The sequence below is a fragment of the Acanthopagrus latus genome, chromosome 23 (assembly GCF_904848185.1).
Source record: "Acanthopagrus latus isolate v.2019 chromosome 23, fAcaLat1.1, whole genome shotgun sequence".
In the NCBI taxonomy this organism is placed as follows: domain Eukaryota; kingdom Metazoa; phylum Chordata; class Actinopteri; order Spariformes; family Sparidae; genus Acanthopagrus; species Acanthopagrus latus.
Window position 1 is genome coordinate 10,254,898 of NC_051061.1, and position 17,951 is coordinate 10,272,848.

Here is a 17,951-nt window from a genome sequence, read left to right on the forward strand (position 1 = left end):
CACAAAGTAAAAGAAATGTTTTTTGAAAATATTCAATAATGATACAATTGTATGGAGACATTTTAACTCAATGTGTGAGCGAAATGATGACAATATTATTTCAGCTCACAACTGCATTACAAAAGAGTTTCATTTAAACAAACATGAAACTTAAACAAGTTCAATATTTGCTGCTGCAGTTTAATTTCCTCTGGTGTCCTTTAAAAGGTATGCCTCATAAATACTTCATTGGAAAATCAACATTAAAACACAAAAAAACAACATATGTTGTCATTCCTTCATAATCTGATTAAAATATTGTTACAAATGCTCAATTTAGTGATATTGGAAAATTGATCAGCTTGTCAAATTCTCCACATGATGCACAATTCTTCATAATGAGGGGCAACAAAATTAAATGATAAGTTTGTCAAATATTTGCACAAAAAACTGCTAAACATGAACGAGTTTCTGTTTAATGATCAAACATGTTCAGAAAATATTCATTCTCCAGTTTCACCAAACAGTAACTGAGATCCAAGTCAAATACATTTGAATAACATTGACTGTAGTGGAGACAAGTGTGTTTTAAAAGTCATCTCAATTAAATTGTAACATAAAAAAAATACTTTAGACTACATTTTTTCTTTCCCCTATTGTTTTAAAAAGGTATTCCTCAGGAACACTTCAAAAGAAGTGTCAGAAAATCAACATAACAACATTGGAAACAACATTTGTTGTCACTGTGTTGTCTCCCCCTTTCAAATTCACTTTAATATATATTCGCTTTGGTGGCACTGTGCAATTGATCAAATGTGAAACTCTTCATCTGTTGCACACTGTACTTTGTAATGAAGGTCAACCAATTTTAATCACATGCTTGTCATACTCCTGCATAAAATGTGCTAAACATGAAAAGGTTCTCTTGGAGGAATAACTTATTAAAAATAAATATTCAGTTCTCCAGTTTCAGCAAACAGTAACTGAGATCCAAGTCAAATCCAGATCCACACTCTGAGGAGGAGTCAATGCAAAACTCAGATGTCTTCCTCCTCTACTTATCTGACTGCAGAGAGGATGACAGAGAACAGTGGACACACAGTTTAACATGATGGACTATAGGACAGGACTGCTGCTGTTAACTGTCTGCTGGGCAGGTGAACATCTACAAATCTCTTAATTTTAGATTACTTTTATTTGTGCTGCCAAGCCAATGACACATGTTTTTCTTTTCATCTCAACAGGTGTTGATGGTCAGACTCTGACAGAATCTGAACCAGTGGTTAAAAGGCCTGGAGAATCTCACAAATTGACCTGTACAGCATCTGGATTCACATTCAGCAGCTACGCTATGAACTGGGTCAGACAGGCTCCTGGAAAAGGACTGGAGTGGCTTGCCTGGATTGATAGCGGTAGTGGTAGCACAAAGTACTACTCTGAGTCAGTCAAAGGACGGTTTACCATCTCCAGAGACAACAGCAGACAGCAGGTGTATCTGCAGATGAGCAGTCTGAAGACTGAAGATTCTGCTGTTTATTATTGTGCTCGACAGCCACAGTGACTGGAGTTGGTTGAGCAGCTGTACAAAAACCTACGGTACACGTCTTTACTGGACTGAAGGAGCCCAAGCACGAAGTGTTTTATTTCATGCACAATTATATTGCAACTTTAAATTTTTTTCCTTGGATCATGACACAAATCTTGATCTTGAGAAAACGTTTTACAAGATCTCCCAGAAAACTTCATAGATTGAAACATTTTACATTAACATATGTACTACATGTTAGAAGAGTGAAAGTCCTGTTTAAGGGGCATTCCTTGTTATCATTGTTAAAACTCTTCTGTTCCATTTTACAGCTTTTATCATCTAAATATAGTGATAGTTGTTGATGTTTTGTAAAGAATAAAAAAACTGAATCAGAAAAAATCATATGAAAATTGTATTACATGTGTGTCAAAATGAATGTTCACAGCACAACTCCAAGCTGTCACTCCTTGTAATAGGACAGTTGATCTTCCTTTTATATCCTGTCAGTGTCCTGACAGAGGACAGAAGAGCTCACATCAGTTCAGCTTCAACATCAACCATGTTCTCTGTAGCTCTGCTGCTGCTGCTGCTGGCTGCTGGATCCTGTGAGGAGCTTTCAGTGGATTCACACTAATAAACACATTAGAAAGACTGAATAGTCAGATGGATGATGGAGATAATGTTGATTTGTGTTTCCACAGGTGTGAACAGTATTGATCTCATCCAGCCAGACTCAAAGGTTGTGCAGCCTGGACAGTCTTTGACCATCACCTGTCAGGTCTCTGGTTATTCTTTGACTGACAGCAGCTATGCAACAGGTTGGATCAGACAGTGTGAAGGAAAACCAATGGACTGGATTTTCCATATGTGGGGTGGTTGTAGCCTTACTCAAAATAATGCTCTGAAGAACAAGTTCAGCTACAGCAGAGACACTTCTGCTAGAACAGTGACTCTAACAGGACAGAATCTGCAGCCTGAGGACACAGCTGTTTATTACTGTGTACGTGTGTCCACAGTGATACAAACCACCAACAGACCTGCACAAATACCCAGAGACCATGTGACTCAAGTACACACAAGTTATCAAATGCTGAAATTAATATATACAGTGCTGTCTGATGCTAAAAAAATATTCTTTATGTAATTCACTGAGTCACTGAGGTATTTTTTTTTTATTTCTGATAGAAAGAAGAAGAGTTGAGATTTGTAATGGTAAATTAAGTCGACTTCCCCTGCAGTCGACATCAGTATCAATATCAGTAGAAGAGACTGAGAGAGACTTAAATGTCCCGCAATACGAGATGCATGTGACATATTTAATAATATATTTTTATGTATTGCAATGCCTTGAAAAGATGGGGGGAAACAAATTCCTAACTTAACTACAACTTAAACAGTAGCAGTGTTTCTTCACCAATAATTTCCCTGTAAAATTTGGACAAGCTGGTCTAAGGTCTAAAATTTTACATTGTATGTCATTTAGAAAAGAAAAAAAAAAAAGTCCAGAAATTAGTTCCCAGGACTTTTTTCTACAATGTCTGTTGTTACTCCACTTATGAAAATATGTGTGTGTGACATGTTTCCTCTTTAAACCTGTAGAGGAGGTCTATGCAAACTTCTCCTCTTATAAACACGACTCATGACTGAAGACGTGTCCAGCAGCACTCAGTACCTCGAGATCAGGAGCCTGACAGCAGAAGATTCTGCTGTTTACTTCTGTGCTCGACAGACACAGTGACTGAGGACAGTGGAGCAGCTGCACAAAAACCTCCACAGACAACAAACATTCGATCCTCATGACATCTGGGTTTTATCTCCACCTGCAAAAGCACTTTATATCCACATTAGATTCACATAGAGTTTATTGTAACCTCATGACTAAATATTTATCAAATGATGTCACATCACTCACAGTAACAGAGTTTCTTCAGTTGTCAAAACATTAAATAAGACTAGATTTTTATTGTCATCTAAAAACGTTAAAATTCATAAATGCCCCAAAACACATTCTGATTATTGGTGGAATGTTTAACAGGATTAGATGACAAATCAACAGATTTCAAAACTACTCATGCATGTTGGTGATCATAAGAAAGCTGCTGATTAGTATTTATTGCACATGCTGTTCAAAGGAAGTGAGACAAATTATAAGTTAATTTGTTTGAAAGTTTTCTGTTTGGATAATGTGACAGATTCCTGAAGTAAGATTTACATTTTGGTGTTGTCTTAAAATACATCAGGGAACAGTTTCCTCCCTGTGAGGAGGAGTCAATGCAAAACTCAGATGTCTTCCTCCTCTACTTATCTGACTGCAGAGAGGATGACAGAGAACAGTGGACACACAGTTTAACATGATGGACTATAGGACAGGACTGCTGCTGTTAACTGTCTGCTGGGCAGGTGAACACCTACACTGATCTTAATATGATATAGCTCTTATTAGTATCATCATATTATTTCACTTGGTTATTTTTAATTATGTCAACAGGTGTTGATGGTCAGACTCTGACAGAATCTGAACCAGTGGTTAAAAGGCCTGGAGAACCTCACAGATTGATCTGTACAGCCTCTGGATTCACATTCAGCAGCTACTGGATGAGCTGGATCAGACAGGCTCCTGGAAAAGGACTGGAGTGGATCGCTTATATCAGCAGTGGTGGTGGCAGCACTTACTACTCTGAGTTGGTCAAAGGCCGGTTTACCATCTCCAGAGACAACAGCAGACAGCAGGTGTATCTGCAGATGAGCAGTCTGAAGACTGAAGATTCTGCTGTTTATTATTGTGCTCGACAGCCACAGTGACTGGAGTTGGTTGAGCAGCTGTACAAAAACCTGCAGTGCTCATATTTACTGGGTTAGTGTTGCTCATTCGTTAAACTTTTGTCATATTGTTTGATATACTATATCTTATATCCTAATTTATTATTTCAAGAATAATAAACAACTTTGTCCTGCAAACTGCTCATTGGGAATATGATAAGTAAACAAACACACGAAACAACACTTTCTGTCAAAAGGACCAAGACAGCAAAATAATCTGTTTTTTTGTGTGTTTTTTTGCAATTAAGATACCTTAAATACTGAGCATTTCTACACATTAATGCAAAAAAATACAAATCATGTGTTTTTTGGGGTTTTGTTTTTTTAGGTATTTTCATAATGTCATTCATAATGATACAACACAGAGACACTTGAGAACCACTGATGTATGGCTGGCATTAAAGTGACATTGATGAGAAATGATACTTTCTCAAGATGTGGAGAGAATATTGACAGCTTTCTTCAGTGAAACAAGAAACAAAGTTTTCTATATATGAATATATCGGAAAACTAGGTACATTTTTATATGGGCTAAATAACCCTGTGTTTTTATTTGTTGCATGGTTTTAGTTTTGAGTTGATTATCATCCATGATCATCCATCATCAGTTAATAATGACATTAGGTACAGTAATAATGGTCCTCATCATTTTCATGCAGTTGCCCAAGAAATGACTTAAATTTTTGATATTAAATCAAAATTAATGGTTGTTTCATTTCTGTAAAAACAAGGACATTTTCAAAATGTTCCAGTTGAGTGTGTAATGAAATGAAAATATCATGTGTAAAGCAGAGGTGATTTCCCTGCATGTTTTCACTCTGTAGATATTATAACAGTCAACAGACTCTTCTATTGGCTCCAGTCAGACCAACATTGATGCTTCATATGTTTGATTCTATGCAAACTCAGTGAGCTTCCTTGTTACTCAGCTATAAAAACTTCCCATCAGGCTGTCAGTGGAGTTCACAGCACGTCAGTTTCAACATCAACCATGTTTTCTGTAGCTCTGCTGCTGCTGTTGGCAGCTGGATGTGAGTCTCTCTGGATTTGTCAAAGTCAACAGTTCTTCTATTGTAGTTTAACTTGATTATCTGTTACAAAACATTTTGTTTTTTCAACAGGTGTGAAGTGTGATCAGTTGACACAGCCAGCCTCTGTGACTGTGCAGCCAGGTCAACGTCTGACCATCACCTGTCAGGTCTCTTATTCTCTCAGCAGCTATCGCACTCACTGGATCAGACAGCCTGCAGGGAAAGGACTGGAGTGGATTGGTGGTGCACATGTTGGATACAGCACCTACATGAAAGCGTCACTTAAGAACAAGTTCAGTATCAACTCAGACTCTTCTAGCAACACAGTGACTCTAAATGGACAGAATGTGCAGTCTGAAGACACTGCTGTGTATTACTGTGCCAGAGAGCCACAATAACACAAACCATCAGTAGACCTGAACAAAAACCCCTCAGTGTCTGAACACTTGTAACATGAAGCCACCAGAGGAGGAGCCCTCAGACCACTAATGATCTCAACACCAGTTCACTTTAATTGTAAAGAGAAACAGACACATTTAACAATGATGAAGAAAACTGCATACAACACATTTCATTAGAATGCACAACAACAATATTATTGAATGTAGCAGAGATATTATCTAAAAAGCGTCTTCTCTGTCTGACTCACAATTAATGAATTCATGATGATTTTTTTTTCAGCTCATAACTATGTTTTTAAACATTTGTCATGTTAGAATAAAATAAACCATCAAACAAAACATGTTTTTTTTTTTTCCTGCTGTAGTTTCCTGTCCCCTGATATCTACATTATATTTATCGATCTTCACTGATGTCCAGGTGTCTACCTCACAGGCTACTATGTTTTGATCATCTAACTTCCATCCGTTTGACTACTGTTCAAAGCTTAGAGGACCAAAACATTGTATTTAATGAAACTGTTCATAGTGAAGGTATTGTGCTTGCTTGACAAACGATCGCTTTCTTTTTAATGATGTTTTACACAACAACCTGACATTGGAACATTTCTGGACATTTTCTCAAAAGTCCACCCCATATTATGAATTTCATTTTCAAATTACTTTATATGATATAGCTATTTGTCATAAATTCAGTTCACACTATGATTTAACTATTTTTTCTCTATCAACAAGTATTTTACATGACTGTTTGTTTTACAATGACAGCAATTCCGATGTTGAAACTGAGTTAGATGTCTGTAGACTTCCAAAAGGCGTTCAGGCTGGAAGCTTTTCTTGCACCTTCACGGTCATCCAAAAAGAGTGAGACATCCAGATATTGAACCATTCTACAGTTTTACCAAACAGTAACTAATGTATAAGTCAGTCCAGTTCCTCTCTTGTGAGGAGGAGTCAATGCAAAACTCAGATGTCTTCCTTCTCTACTTATCTGACTGCAGAGAGGATGACAGAGAACAGTGGACACACAGTTTAACATGATGGACTATAGGACAGGACTGCTGCTGTTAACTGTCTGCTGGGCAGGTGAGGATCTAAAAAGGTCTTAATTTTAGATTACTTTTATTTGTGCTGCCAAGCCAATGACACACATATTTTTTGTCTCAACAGGTGTTGATGGTCAGACTCTGACAGAATCTGAACCAGTGGTTAAAAGGCCTGGAGAATCTCACAGATTGACCTGTACAGCCTCTGGATTCACATTCAGTGACTACGCTATGTCCTGGATCAGACAGGCTCCTGGAAAAGGACTGGAGTGGATTGCCTATGTCTATATCGACAGTGGTGGCAGTAGCTACATCTACTACTCTGAGTCAGTGAAAGGACGGTTTACCATCTCCAGAGAAAACAGCAGACAGCAGGTGTATCTGCAGATGAGCAGTCTGAAGACTGAAGATTCTGCTGTTTATTATTGTGCTCGAGAGCCACAGTGACTGGAGTTGGTTGAGCAGCTGTACAAAAACCTGCAGTACACATCTTTCCTGGGCTGAGGGAGCCAAACAAAGTATTTTATGTTGTCGTTTGTGGGATTGCTTCTTCAAAGGTGTTGGCTTGTAGTTTGATTATAAAAGAATTCTGTGAAGGCAAGGCGAGGTGGAATTGAAACAGAGCTCATGCCAGCGTCCGATCGAGAATCGGCCACTTTCTGGTATTCTCAAATCTATGGCAAAAGCAAAACCAAAGCGCTTCGCCCTCTGCCCTGTCAGAAATCCTATCAAGCCTTCAATCTTAGAAAATCTACCAAATACCACCTCCCCTTCTCTTCTTGTGAGAGCGTTTTCAGAGTCCCTTCTCCAGTACACACCCACTTCTTCTATTTGGTCACTTTGGTAAATTTTCCAACAGATTAAATGAGGAGTTGACCTGCTCATCTCCCTTAACTCATCTAACTTAGCTCCCCAATGGTCTCTGTCCTTCTACAGGAACATAAACATTTAGGCATCTTCCACCATTTGGCGTGGGGGTCAAACTCAGGGTTAGTACTTTATGCTGTCCTTGTCGTCTGGTAACCTTTAACACACCCACAGCTGAAAATCGACTGCGGAACCCTTCGAGCTGTGAGCCCCACTCCATCTACATTTCTTAACTCACACAAGGAGAAACAATTAGTCATTGGTAAATCTAAACTAAATAAAATCAAAGATCGGAGTGTGTTGCCATCCAGATACCTCAATATCATACACAATTATATTAAACTTTTAAATATGTTGCTGAGAAATTTTGATAGGAAACATTAAATACAATAAAGTTTATTTGTTGATTAAAGGCCCAAAGACAGCAAAACAATGTGGTCACTGAAATAAAACTGTTACAAAATTAAACATTTATACAAATTAAGATGCAATAATGTATCTAAATTTTGTGGAATCTGAATGAGTCATAATTTAAAGGAGAAAAATAATGCTTCTTTTATAAAATTACTCGAGGGCAGTCAATTCTCTCAAATGTTATTTAAATATTCTCTTTGTGTCAGTGTGTGTCTTACTTGTGTCTCAAAATGAATGTTCACAGCACAACTCCAAGCTGTGACTCCTTATAACAGGACAGTTGATCCTTCTGTTATATCCTGTCAGTGTCCTTCTCTATGCAAAGTGAACTTCCTCACAGTCTGCTATAAAGACTTGATATCATGCTGTCAGCTGCAGCAGAAGAAGAGAAGCTCCCATCAGATCACCTTCAATACCAACCATGTTCTCTGTAGCTCTGCTGCTGCTGCTGGCTGCTGGATCCTGTGAGTCTCACTGAGGCAGAGACACTGACAGTATGATCACAGCACACTGACTGTTCACTGTTATTACACTCATTCAATATTCAACATGTTTTCCTCCACAGGTGTGAAGTGTGAACAGTTGACACAGCCAGCCTCTGTGACTGTGCAGCCAGGTCAACGTCTGACCATCACCTGTCAGGTCTCTTATTCTGTTAGCAGCTATGCTACAGCTTGGATCAGACAGCCTGCAGGGAAAGGACTGGAGTGGATTATAAGAGGAGGTGGTGGATACAGCACATACATCAAAGATTCCCTGAAGAACAAGTTCAGTATCAATTTCGACTCTTCCAGCAACACAGTGACTCTAAATGGACAGAATGTGCAGCCTGAAGACACTGCTGTGTATTACTGTGCCAGACAGCCACAATAACACAAACCATCAGTAGACCTGAACAAAAACCCCTCAGTGCCTGAACACTTGTAACATGAAGCCACCAGAGGAGGAGCCCTCAGACCACTAATGATTTCAACACCAGTTCACTGTTACAGTAAAGAGAAGAAGAGACATACATTGTACTGAAAAGTGAAATTAATATGACATTCTTCATTATGAGACCTAAACATCAAACATCATAACATCAAACATTGCAGACATTTTCCAAAAGTTCTCTGTCTGACTCTCAATATTCCTGTAAATTGCTGACAGCATTATTTCAGCTCACAACATTGTTATTCAAAGTTCTCCATCTTTCAAGAAACTTTTTTTAATTCACATTGGTGTTTTCATCCAGAAATTGGTTTGACTATTGAACACATTTTTTGAATTAAGAAAATCAACAGTACGGAGAACAGAAACGAGAAAAATCTGTCATCGTCTTTCACATAAAGCCTGTGTCATGTTGAATGTATAATCATACATAGTAATATACAACAAAGAGGAGTGACTTATTTCAACACTACAGTTAATATTTGAATAAATTGTGTGATTCTGATGCACATGTATTCCTCACTGTGGCAACCAGCTGGACTGACCTCATGAACAGGTTTTCCTCTCAAAATATCATACTGATAAAATCTGTTTGTTTGTTTTTAAATAAATTGCTGTGATACAGTACAGAGTAAATGTGGTTGTTCCAGCTGCAAAATGACATATAAAAAACAGAGAAACAGAGAAATGATAAGATGATACTCAGAGATATAGAAATTTTAATAGAAATAACTATACTACGGCAACCAAAGAGAGAGTTTTGAGGTAAAGTGACAGTGGTGTGATTAATAACAGCAGACAGCAAACAGTACAAAACAGACTCATATCGTTAATTAATGACACGATTCTTTGTATGTTTTTAGCAGCATAGCAGAAATACTACATCATATATCATTCAATTAATGATAAGACAGTATTACATATTTACATACTGTAGTATAATAAAGTATGAAATTGATCTCACTTCACATGTCCTCTGCAGTGTTCTGTCCCATTTTGGCCTCAGTCTTCCACCTGTAGTTTTTCTTGACCTCTCAGTTTCCTGGCTCATTTAAATTCTGACATCCGACAATCATGCAATTATGCCAATAGTGTGAAATCTAACAATTTGCATACAAGGTAAATTCATATGTCAGATGCATGAATTTAATTAATTTGGCTTGAGTAAAAACTCTCAAAGAACAGCAGTAGGCAAACAAGTCCAATTCAGTTCTCTACTCCATGTGAGGAGGAGTCAATGCAAAACTCAGATGTCTTCCTCCTCTACTTATCTGACTGCAGAGAGGATGACAGAGAACAGTGGACACACAGTTTAACATGATGGACTATAGGACAGGACTGCTGCTGTTAACTGTCTGCTGGGCAGGTGAACATCTACAAATCTCTTAATTGTAGATAACATTTATTTATGCTGCCAAGCCAATGACATGCACATATTTGTTGTCTCAACAGGTGTTGATGGTCAGACTCTGACAGAATCTGAACCAGTGGTTAAAAGGCCTGGAGAATCTCACAGATTGACCTGTACAGCCTCTGGATTCACATTCAGCAGCTATGGGATGAGCTGGATCAGACAGGCTCCTGGAAAAGGACTGGAATGACTTGCTCGAATCTATACTGCTAGTGGCAGCACTTACTACTCTGAGTCAGTCAAAGGCCGGTTTACCATCTCCAGAGACAACAACAGAAAGCAGGTGTATCTGCAGATGAGCAGTCTGAAGACTGAAGATTCTGCTGTTTACTATTGTGCTCGAGAGCCACAGTGACTGGAGTTGGTTGAGCAGCTGTGCAAAAACCTACAAAACTCCTCTTTACTGGGCTGGGATGAGAATTTCTGTTTTGTGGTCATGTTTTATTAAAAGTGTGAAAGATAAAGGAGAATGATCATTTACCAACTACAATAACCATTAAAAACACAAGACAACAAATGATTTACAGTAACAGTAATCCTCTCATAAAACAGTCAAGAACAGCACAAAATCACTGTCCAGGTCTGATCGAAGAAACACGCACGTCAAAATTTTGCATTTCACAGAGTGAAAACATAGAAAAATAATACAAATCAAATAAACTACAAACGCTTCATGTTTTCTTTTTTTTTTTTATATTATATTCAGTTCACCAATGGAACAGTTAATGTTTTGTTGATCTTAATGTGAATGTTTCACTCATCTGCCTTTTGTTAGAATATTTGTGAAAAAACAGTCTTCATGATTAAGCTGTTCTTCAAATAATAAACACATCTTCTCTCATATTTTTAAAATGAATGTTCACAACTCCAAGCTGTGACTCCTTGCAACAGGACAGTTGTTGCTCCTTTTATATCCTGTCAGTGTCCTTCTCTATGCAAAGTGAACTTCCTCACAGTCTGCTATAAAGACTTGATATCATGCTGTCAGCTGCAGCAGAAGAAGAGAAGCTCCCATCAGATCACCTTCAATACCAACCATGTTCTCTGTAGCTCTGCTGCTGCTGCTGGCTGCTGGATCCTGTGAGTCTCACTGAGGCAGAGACACTGACAGTATGATCACAGCACACTGACTGTTCACTGTTATTACACTCATTCAATATTCAACATGTTTTCCTCCACAGGTGTGAAGTGTGAACAGTTGACACAGCCAGCCTCTGTGACTGTGCAGCCAGGTCAACGTCTGACCATCACCTGTCAGGTCTCTTATTCTGTTAGCAGCTATGCTACAGCTTGGATCAGACAGCCTGCAGGGAAAGGACTGGAGTGGATTGGTGATGACACAGAAGTCAAAGATTCACTAAAGAACAAGTTCAGCATCAGCTCAGACTCTTCCAGCAGCACAGTGACTCTAAATGGACAGAATGTGCAGCCTGAAGACACTGCTGTGTATTACTGTGCCAGAGAGCCACAATAACACAAACCATCAGTAGACCTGAACAAAAACCCCTCAGTGCCTGAACACTTGTAACATGAAGCCACCAGAGGAGGAGCCCTCAGACCACTAATGGTTTCAACACCTGCTCAGTGATAAAGAGAAAGACACATTCAGCAATGAAAAAAATAAAAGGAATACAACATCGTTCATTCAAATGTGCAGTTACAATAACATTGAATGTATAGTGGAGAAAAGTGTGTTTTAAAAGTAATCTAAATTAAGATTGAATAAGGAAAAATATTTTAGATTAAACAAGGTTTTCTTTACCCTGATGGTATGAACACTTGAAAAGAAGTATCAGACATAACAACACAAGAAACAACATTTGTTATGTAATTTTTGTGTTTCCCCCTCTAAAGTATAATGATGAATATTCACTTTAGTGGCATTTTGCAATTGATCAAATGTTGTGAAACTATTCATTTGTTGCACACTGTGCTTTATAATGGAGGTCAACCAATTTTAATCACGTGATTGTCAACCTGTTGCACAAATTGTACTGAAATATGAAAAGGGTCTCTTGGAGGAATGACTCATTTACAATAAACATTCAGTTCACCGCTTTCACCAAACAGTAACTGAGATCCAAGTCAAATCCATTTCCACTCTGTGAGGAGGAGTCAATGCAAAACTCAGATGTCTTCCTCCTCTACTTATCTGACTGCAGAGAGGATGACAGAGAACAGTGGACACACAGTTTAACATGATGGACTATAGGACAGGACTGCTGCTGTTAACTGTCTGCTGGGCAGGTGAACACCTACACTGATCTTAATTTTAGATAACTTTTATTTGTGCTGCCAAGCCAATGACACATTTTATTTGTCTCAACAGGTGTTGATGGTCAGACTCTGACAGAATCTGAATCAGTGGTTAAAAGGCCTGGAGAATCTCACAGATTGACCTGTACAGCCTCTGGATTCACATTCAGCAGCTACCATATGAACTGGATCAGACAGGCTCCTGGAAAAGGACTGGAGTGGATTGCCTGGGTTGAAAATGATAATGATAGGAAATTCTACTCTGAGTCAGTCAAAGGCCGGTTTACTGGCTCCAGAGACAACAGCAGACAGCAGGTGTATCTGCAGATGAGCAGTCTGAAGACTGAAGATTCTGCTGTTTATTATTGTGCTCGGGAGCCACAGTGATACAGGAAGGAGCAACGCTGTACAAATACTCAACATATCACAACAGCCAAAACTTTACTTTCTGCTTTTTCACAATTACAGAAATAATCTTCAGTTCAAGGAAATCAACACAATCAGAGAATCATCATCTAAATAAAACTGCTTGATGTAGAAAAAAAAATTATTGACAGGCTTGGACAGAAAATAGGACTCAGATGCAGAATGCTCGAAAGTACAATCAAATTTTATTAATCTGATTTTGACACTCTCCAGGACGAATGAAAACAAACGACTATGAAAAATTCTGAAGACAAACGAGACGAACAACATAGAACATGGAATAACAAAAAACGCTCCCGCAGGAGGATCCTACTCTATTCTAGGAAATAATCTTTGATATAAAATATTACGAAACAAAACTCTCCGAAGAGGAAACAATAGGCTATGAAAAAATAACTGCTCGTTTTATCAAAGTTAATCAACACAAAATCACTCACGACGAGGAGAAACAAAAAGCTATAAAAATTCCAACTCAAAACACAAAATACCTGACCAGAAAATTACAAAGAACATTCACTCTCCTTGAGAGGCAAAATGCAGATAAATAAAACAAGAAATATACTTATCACGACGAGGTTTAAAGACTGTGGTTAAAGGCTTTAGTATGTGACATGAAAGACGAAATACTTAGGCGACGCAGACAGGGGAAGACGAAGACTTTATACACGTGAGGGAGGGGAACACAGGTGGAAACAATCAGGAATCAGGGATGACGTCAGACCGGTGACACAGGAGGAAGGGCAAGTGACCTGAAACGAGAGGAGAGTTACTTTTCAAAATAAAAAATGAAATTCACGAGACAGATCCCAAGACAAGACAACCTCACCGCGATGTGACAATTATAGTTCTGGTGTTCTGGTGTACTTAAATATTCTCTTTATGTGAGCGTGTTTCCATCTGACTTGTTATGTTTTGTAAAGAATAAAAAAAACCTGAATCATAAAAATCATATGAAAATTGTATTACATGTATGTCAAACTGAATGTTAACAACACAAATTAAAGCTGTGACTCCTTGTAACAGGACAGTTGATGCTCCTTTTATATCCTGTCAGTGTCCTTCTCTATGCAAAGTGAACTTCCTCACAGTCTGCTATAAAGACTTGATATCATGCTGTCAGCTGCAGCAGAAGAAAAGAAGCTCCCATCAGATCACCTTCAATACCAACCATGTTCTCTGTAGCTCTGCTGCTGCTGCTGGCTGCTGGATCCTGTGAGGAGCTTTCAGTGGATTCACACTAATAAACACATTAGAAAGACTGAATAGTCAGATGGATGATGGAGATAATGTTGATTTGTGTTTCCACAGGTGTGAACAGTATTGATCTCATCCAGCCAGACTCAAAGGTTGTGCAGCCTGGACAGTCTTTGACCATCACCTGTCAGGTCTCTGGTTATTCTTTGACTGATGACAGCTATGCAACAGGTTGGATCAGACAGTGTGAAGGAAAACCAATGGACTGGATTTGGCACCGGTGGGGCGGAGGAGCCTTTTATCAAAATAATGCTCTGAAGAACAAGTTCCTTTACAACACACACACTTCTACCAGCTCGGTGACTCTAACAGTACAGAATGTGCAGCCTGAGGACACAGCTGTTTATTACTGTGTATGTGTGCCCACAGTGATAACAACCACCAACAGACCTGCACAAATACCCAGAGACCATGTGTCTCAACTGTTAACATTAAGAGAAAAAAATAAAGAAAATCTCAAGCAGTTATTCCCTAATTGCACATTAATTTCAAAATGTGTCTGTGTTCATTTTAATTCAGTCTCAGGATGTATTTAATACCAAATTTAATTTTTGTACCTGTGTTCTTGTATGTTGAAACCTTTTTGTATAAAGTCATTTATACTGAGAAATAACACTTTACTTTTTTGAACATTTGAGTAAACACGCCACAACCACAAATTCAGTATTTTTCACAAGGTTTTCTGTTGAATATTTTTCCAGGATATATTCTGACTTTCACAACCAAATTGTTTACCAAGTCATCATTACTTCATCAAGAAAATGATCCTCCCCCCTGGGTTACAAATGTGGCTTTTTATGTCTAATGTCAGTCCAGAATGTGGTTTCCCTACACACAGACAAATAGATGCCCTAGTGAAATGTTTCCTGTGGACTGTGACTCGTGTCCTACAGGCTCCTGGTCCCCACAACACACTTGAGAGGCGACGCACAGATTAAAACTTTCTTCATGCTGACTTAAACACAACTAAATTCATCACTGCACAAAATACAGTCCGTGGTGAGGTTCAGTGATCACAGGGTGAGCTGTTTATATCCTCTGTCTCTGTGATGTATCACAGCATGGTATATTGTTCATATTCATGCAGATCTCATGCTGCTGTATGTGCACAACCTGTGAAGGAGTAGATGTTTCCGCTGCTACCTGAGTGTGACTGTGATGTAGTTTGGCTGCTGTGTTCATGTTGATGAACAAGTTGCTCTATTTGAACCCTCTTAACTTCTTCTGAATGATGCTGATTGATAACAGCTGGTGACTTATCTGAGCCCATTTTAATAGGGCTTGTTCATAGATCCACTAAACTCAGCCACAAACACATCAATGTGAAAGTCTACTGTCAAGTTCAGTGCTGGTAGTGTTATGCTGTGGGTCTGCTTTGCTGCCATTTGATCAGCTGCTCTAAAGAAAGTGAATGGAATAATGAAGAAGGATTATCTCCAAATTCTTGAGGAAAACCTCAAATCATCAGCCAGGAGATTGGGTCTTGGCTGCAGTTGGGTGTTCCAACAGGACAGTAATCCCAAACACGCATCAAAAGTGGTAAAGGAACGGCTAAATCAGGCTACAACCGAGGTTTTAGATTGGCCTTCCCGAAATCCTGACTTGAACCCCACTGAGAACATGTGGACTGTTCTGAAGAAACAAGTCTGTGCCAGGAAGCCAACAAATGTAGTTGAACTTCTGTCAAGAGAAGTTAAAAATTCTGCCAGAGGACTAAGAGATGCTTGTAGAAGACCATCAAAAGCACCTACATGAGGTGAAAATGGCCAAGCAACATTTAACCAAACATTATGATTAATGTACACATTTATTTGAGCCAGCAGATTTGGTCTCGTTTGCAGAAGACATATAATGAATCAGTTCATTATTGAACCAAACTTCATGAAATTTTTTTTGTGGCAAAGTATTTTGTGTTCCACTAATTCCATCACTGAAAAAGGAGAGTTGTTCAAATCATTGGAACTGAAGACTGCCATGATGAACATTTGTATGTAAACTTCTGACCATGACTGTATCTCACTACAAGGAGACTCTCATATCTGCTGATCTCACTGATCTTATCTGAGTGACACTGTGGACTGAACAGAACTAATGGAACATCAGCAGTGACTGCAGCTTAAATTCAATCAGATGTAGTTCATCATCTCAAACAGATTCCGAGACAAACATCTGGAAGACTGAAGGAGCTGCTTCTTATGGATCTGGTGAAAGCTAAATGAATAAATTATTCTGCAATAAGACCAACCTTCATTTCCTGTGCTGCTGAATGAATAACACTGTCTCTCTTTCAGTTTTCTCTCTTAGCAGTAGCCAACATCACTGAGGTGACCCATCAGCTTTGAACTAAAAGTGTAGTGTCGATTATACATGTTTTTGAAAGAGAGATGTTTTGGAAGTCATTTCTTTTATATATTTGTGAAAAAATCTCTTAAATGTTCAGTCTAAATACATATCAGAACTAAGTCAAATTTTGCTGTTTCCTCCCTGTGAGGAGGAGTCAATGCAAAACTCAGATGTCTTCCTCCTCTACTTATCTGACTGCAGAGAGGATGACAGAGAACAGTGGACACACAGTTTAACATGATGGACTATAGGACAGGACTGCTGCTGTTAACTGTCTGCTGGGCAGGTGAACATTTTCACTGATCTTAATTTCAGATAACTTTTATTTGTGCTGCCAAGCCAATGACACACATGTATTTTCTTTCTGCAGGTGTTGATGGTCAGACTCTGACAGAATCTGAACCAGTGGTTAAAAGGCCTGGAGAATCTCACAGATTGACCTGTACAGCCTCTGGATTCACATTCAGCAGCTACAGGATGAACTGGATCAGACAGGCTCCTGGAAAAGGACTGGAGTGGATCGCTTATATGAGCAGGAGCAGTAGCTACATCTACTACTCTGAGTCAGTCAAAGGCCGGTTTACCATCTCCAGAGATGACTCCAGCAGTAAACTCTACCTACAGATGAACAGTCTGAAGACTGAGGACACAGCAGTGTATTACTGTGCCAGAGACACACAGTGAGAGACAATAACAGGAGAGTCATACAAAAACTGCTTCATCTATTTATTACACTGGTGGAAAATGTAATATGAGTTTACATGAGTTTGTCTGTATTTATAGAAATAAAAATAAATTTCTGCTTTAACATACTTTAGATTGTGTTTTGTCAACATTTTACTGTAAACTCAAAATTGTCAATGTCAACACACAATCCATACATTTAATGAATACAATTTGAAAAAAGAAACGACTTGTTCAAGCATAACAAGAAATGTAAAATCAGCATCGAATATACATTGAAAACTTTGGCTTATGTTATGATGTGGTGAGATAACTATACAGCAATTTACAGAAATGCATTAGATGTTGGTGATCAGATAAAACTGTGAATTATTTATGTTGTTCTAAATGTCCTCAGTGTTACACATTGCGATCAAAGTAACTTAGGAGAATCAGAGACTTGATACCAAAATGAATTATAATCTAACTAGTCTGAATAAACTGCATAATACTAATGCTGACAACTTACACACATTTAAACATGTCGGACAAGTATCAAAACAGCTGAAATGAAACGTTGAAATA

The 17,951-nt window shown here is 38.5% G+C and overlaps 3 gene segments (V, D, J or C); all 3 read left to right on the forward strand.

Moving 5' to 3' along the window:
• Window positions 1-1,080: 1,080 nt before the first annotated feature.
• Window positions 1,081-1,723, forward strand: LOC119014006. The segment is given in 2 exon segments: window positions 1,081-1,136; window positions 1,224-1,723. Coding segments are annotated over 2 exon segments (366 nt in total).
• Window positions 1,724-5,303: 3,580 nt separating this feature from the next.
• The window catches only part of LOC119013993, an 89,387-nt gene continuing 76,739 nt past the window's right edge, over window positions 5,304-17,951 (forward strand). Inside the window, 2 exon segments of the C gene segment in view lie at window positions 5,304-5,358; window positions 5,449-5,748. Coding sequence covers window positions 5,319-5,358; window positions 5,449-5,748 — 340 coding nt within the window.
• LOC119014014 lies at window positions 8,417-8,956 on the forward strand. The segment is given in 2 exon segments: window positions 8,417-8,547; window positions 8,649-8,956. Coding segments are annotated over 2 exon segments (351 nt in total).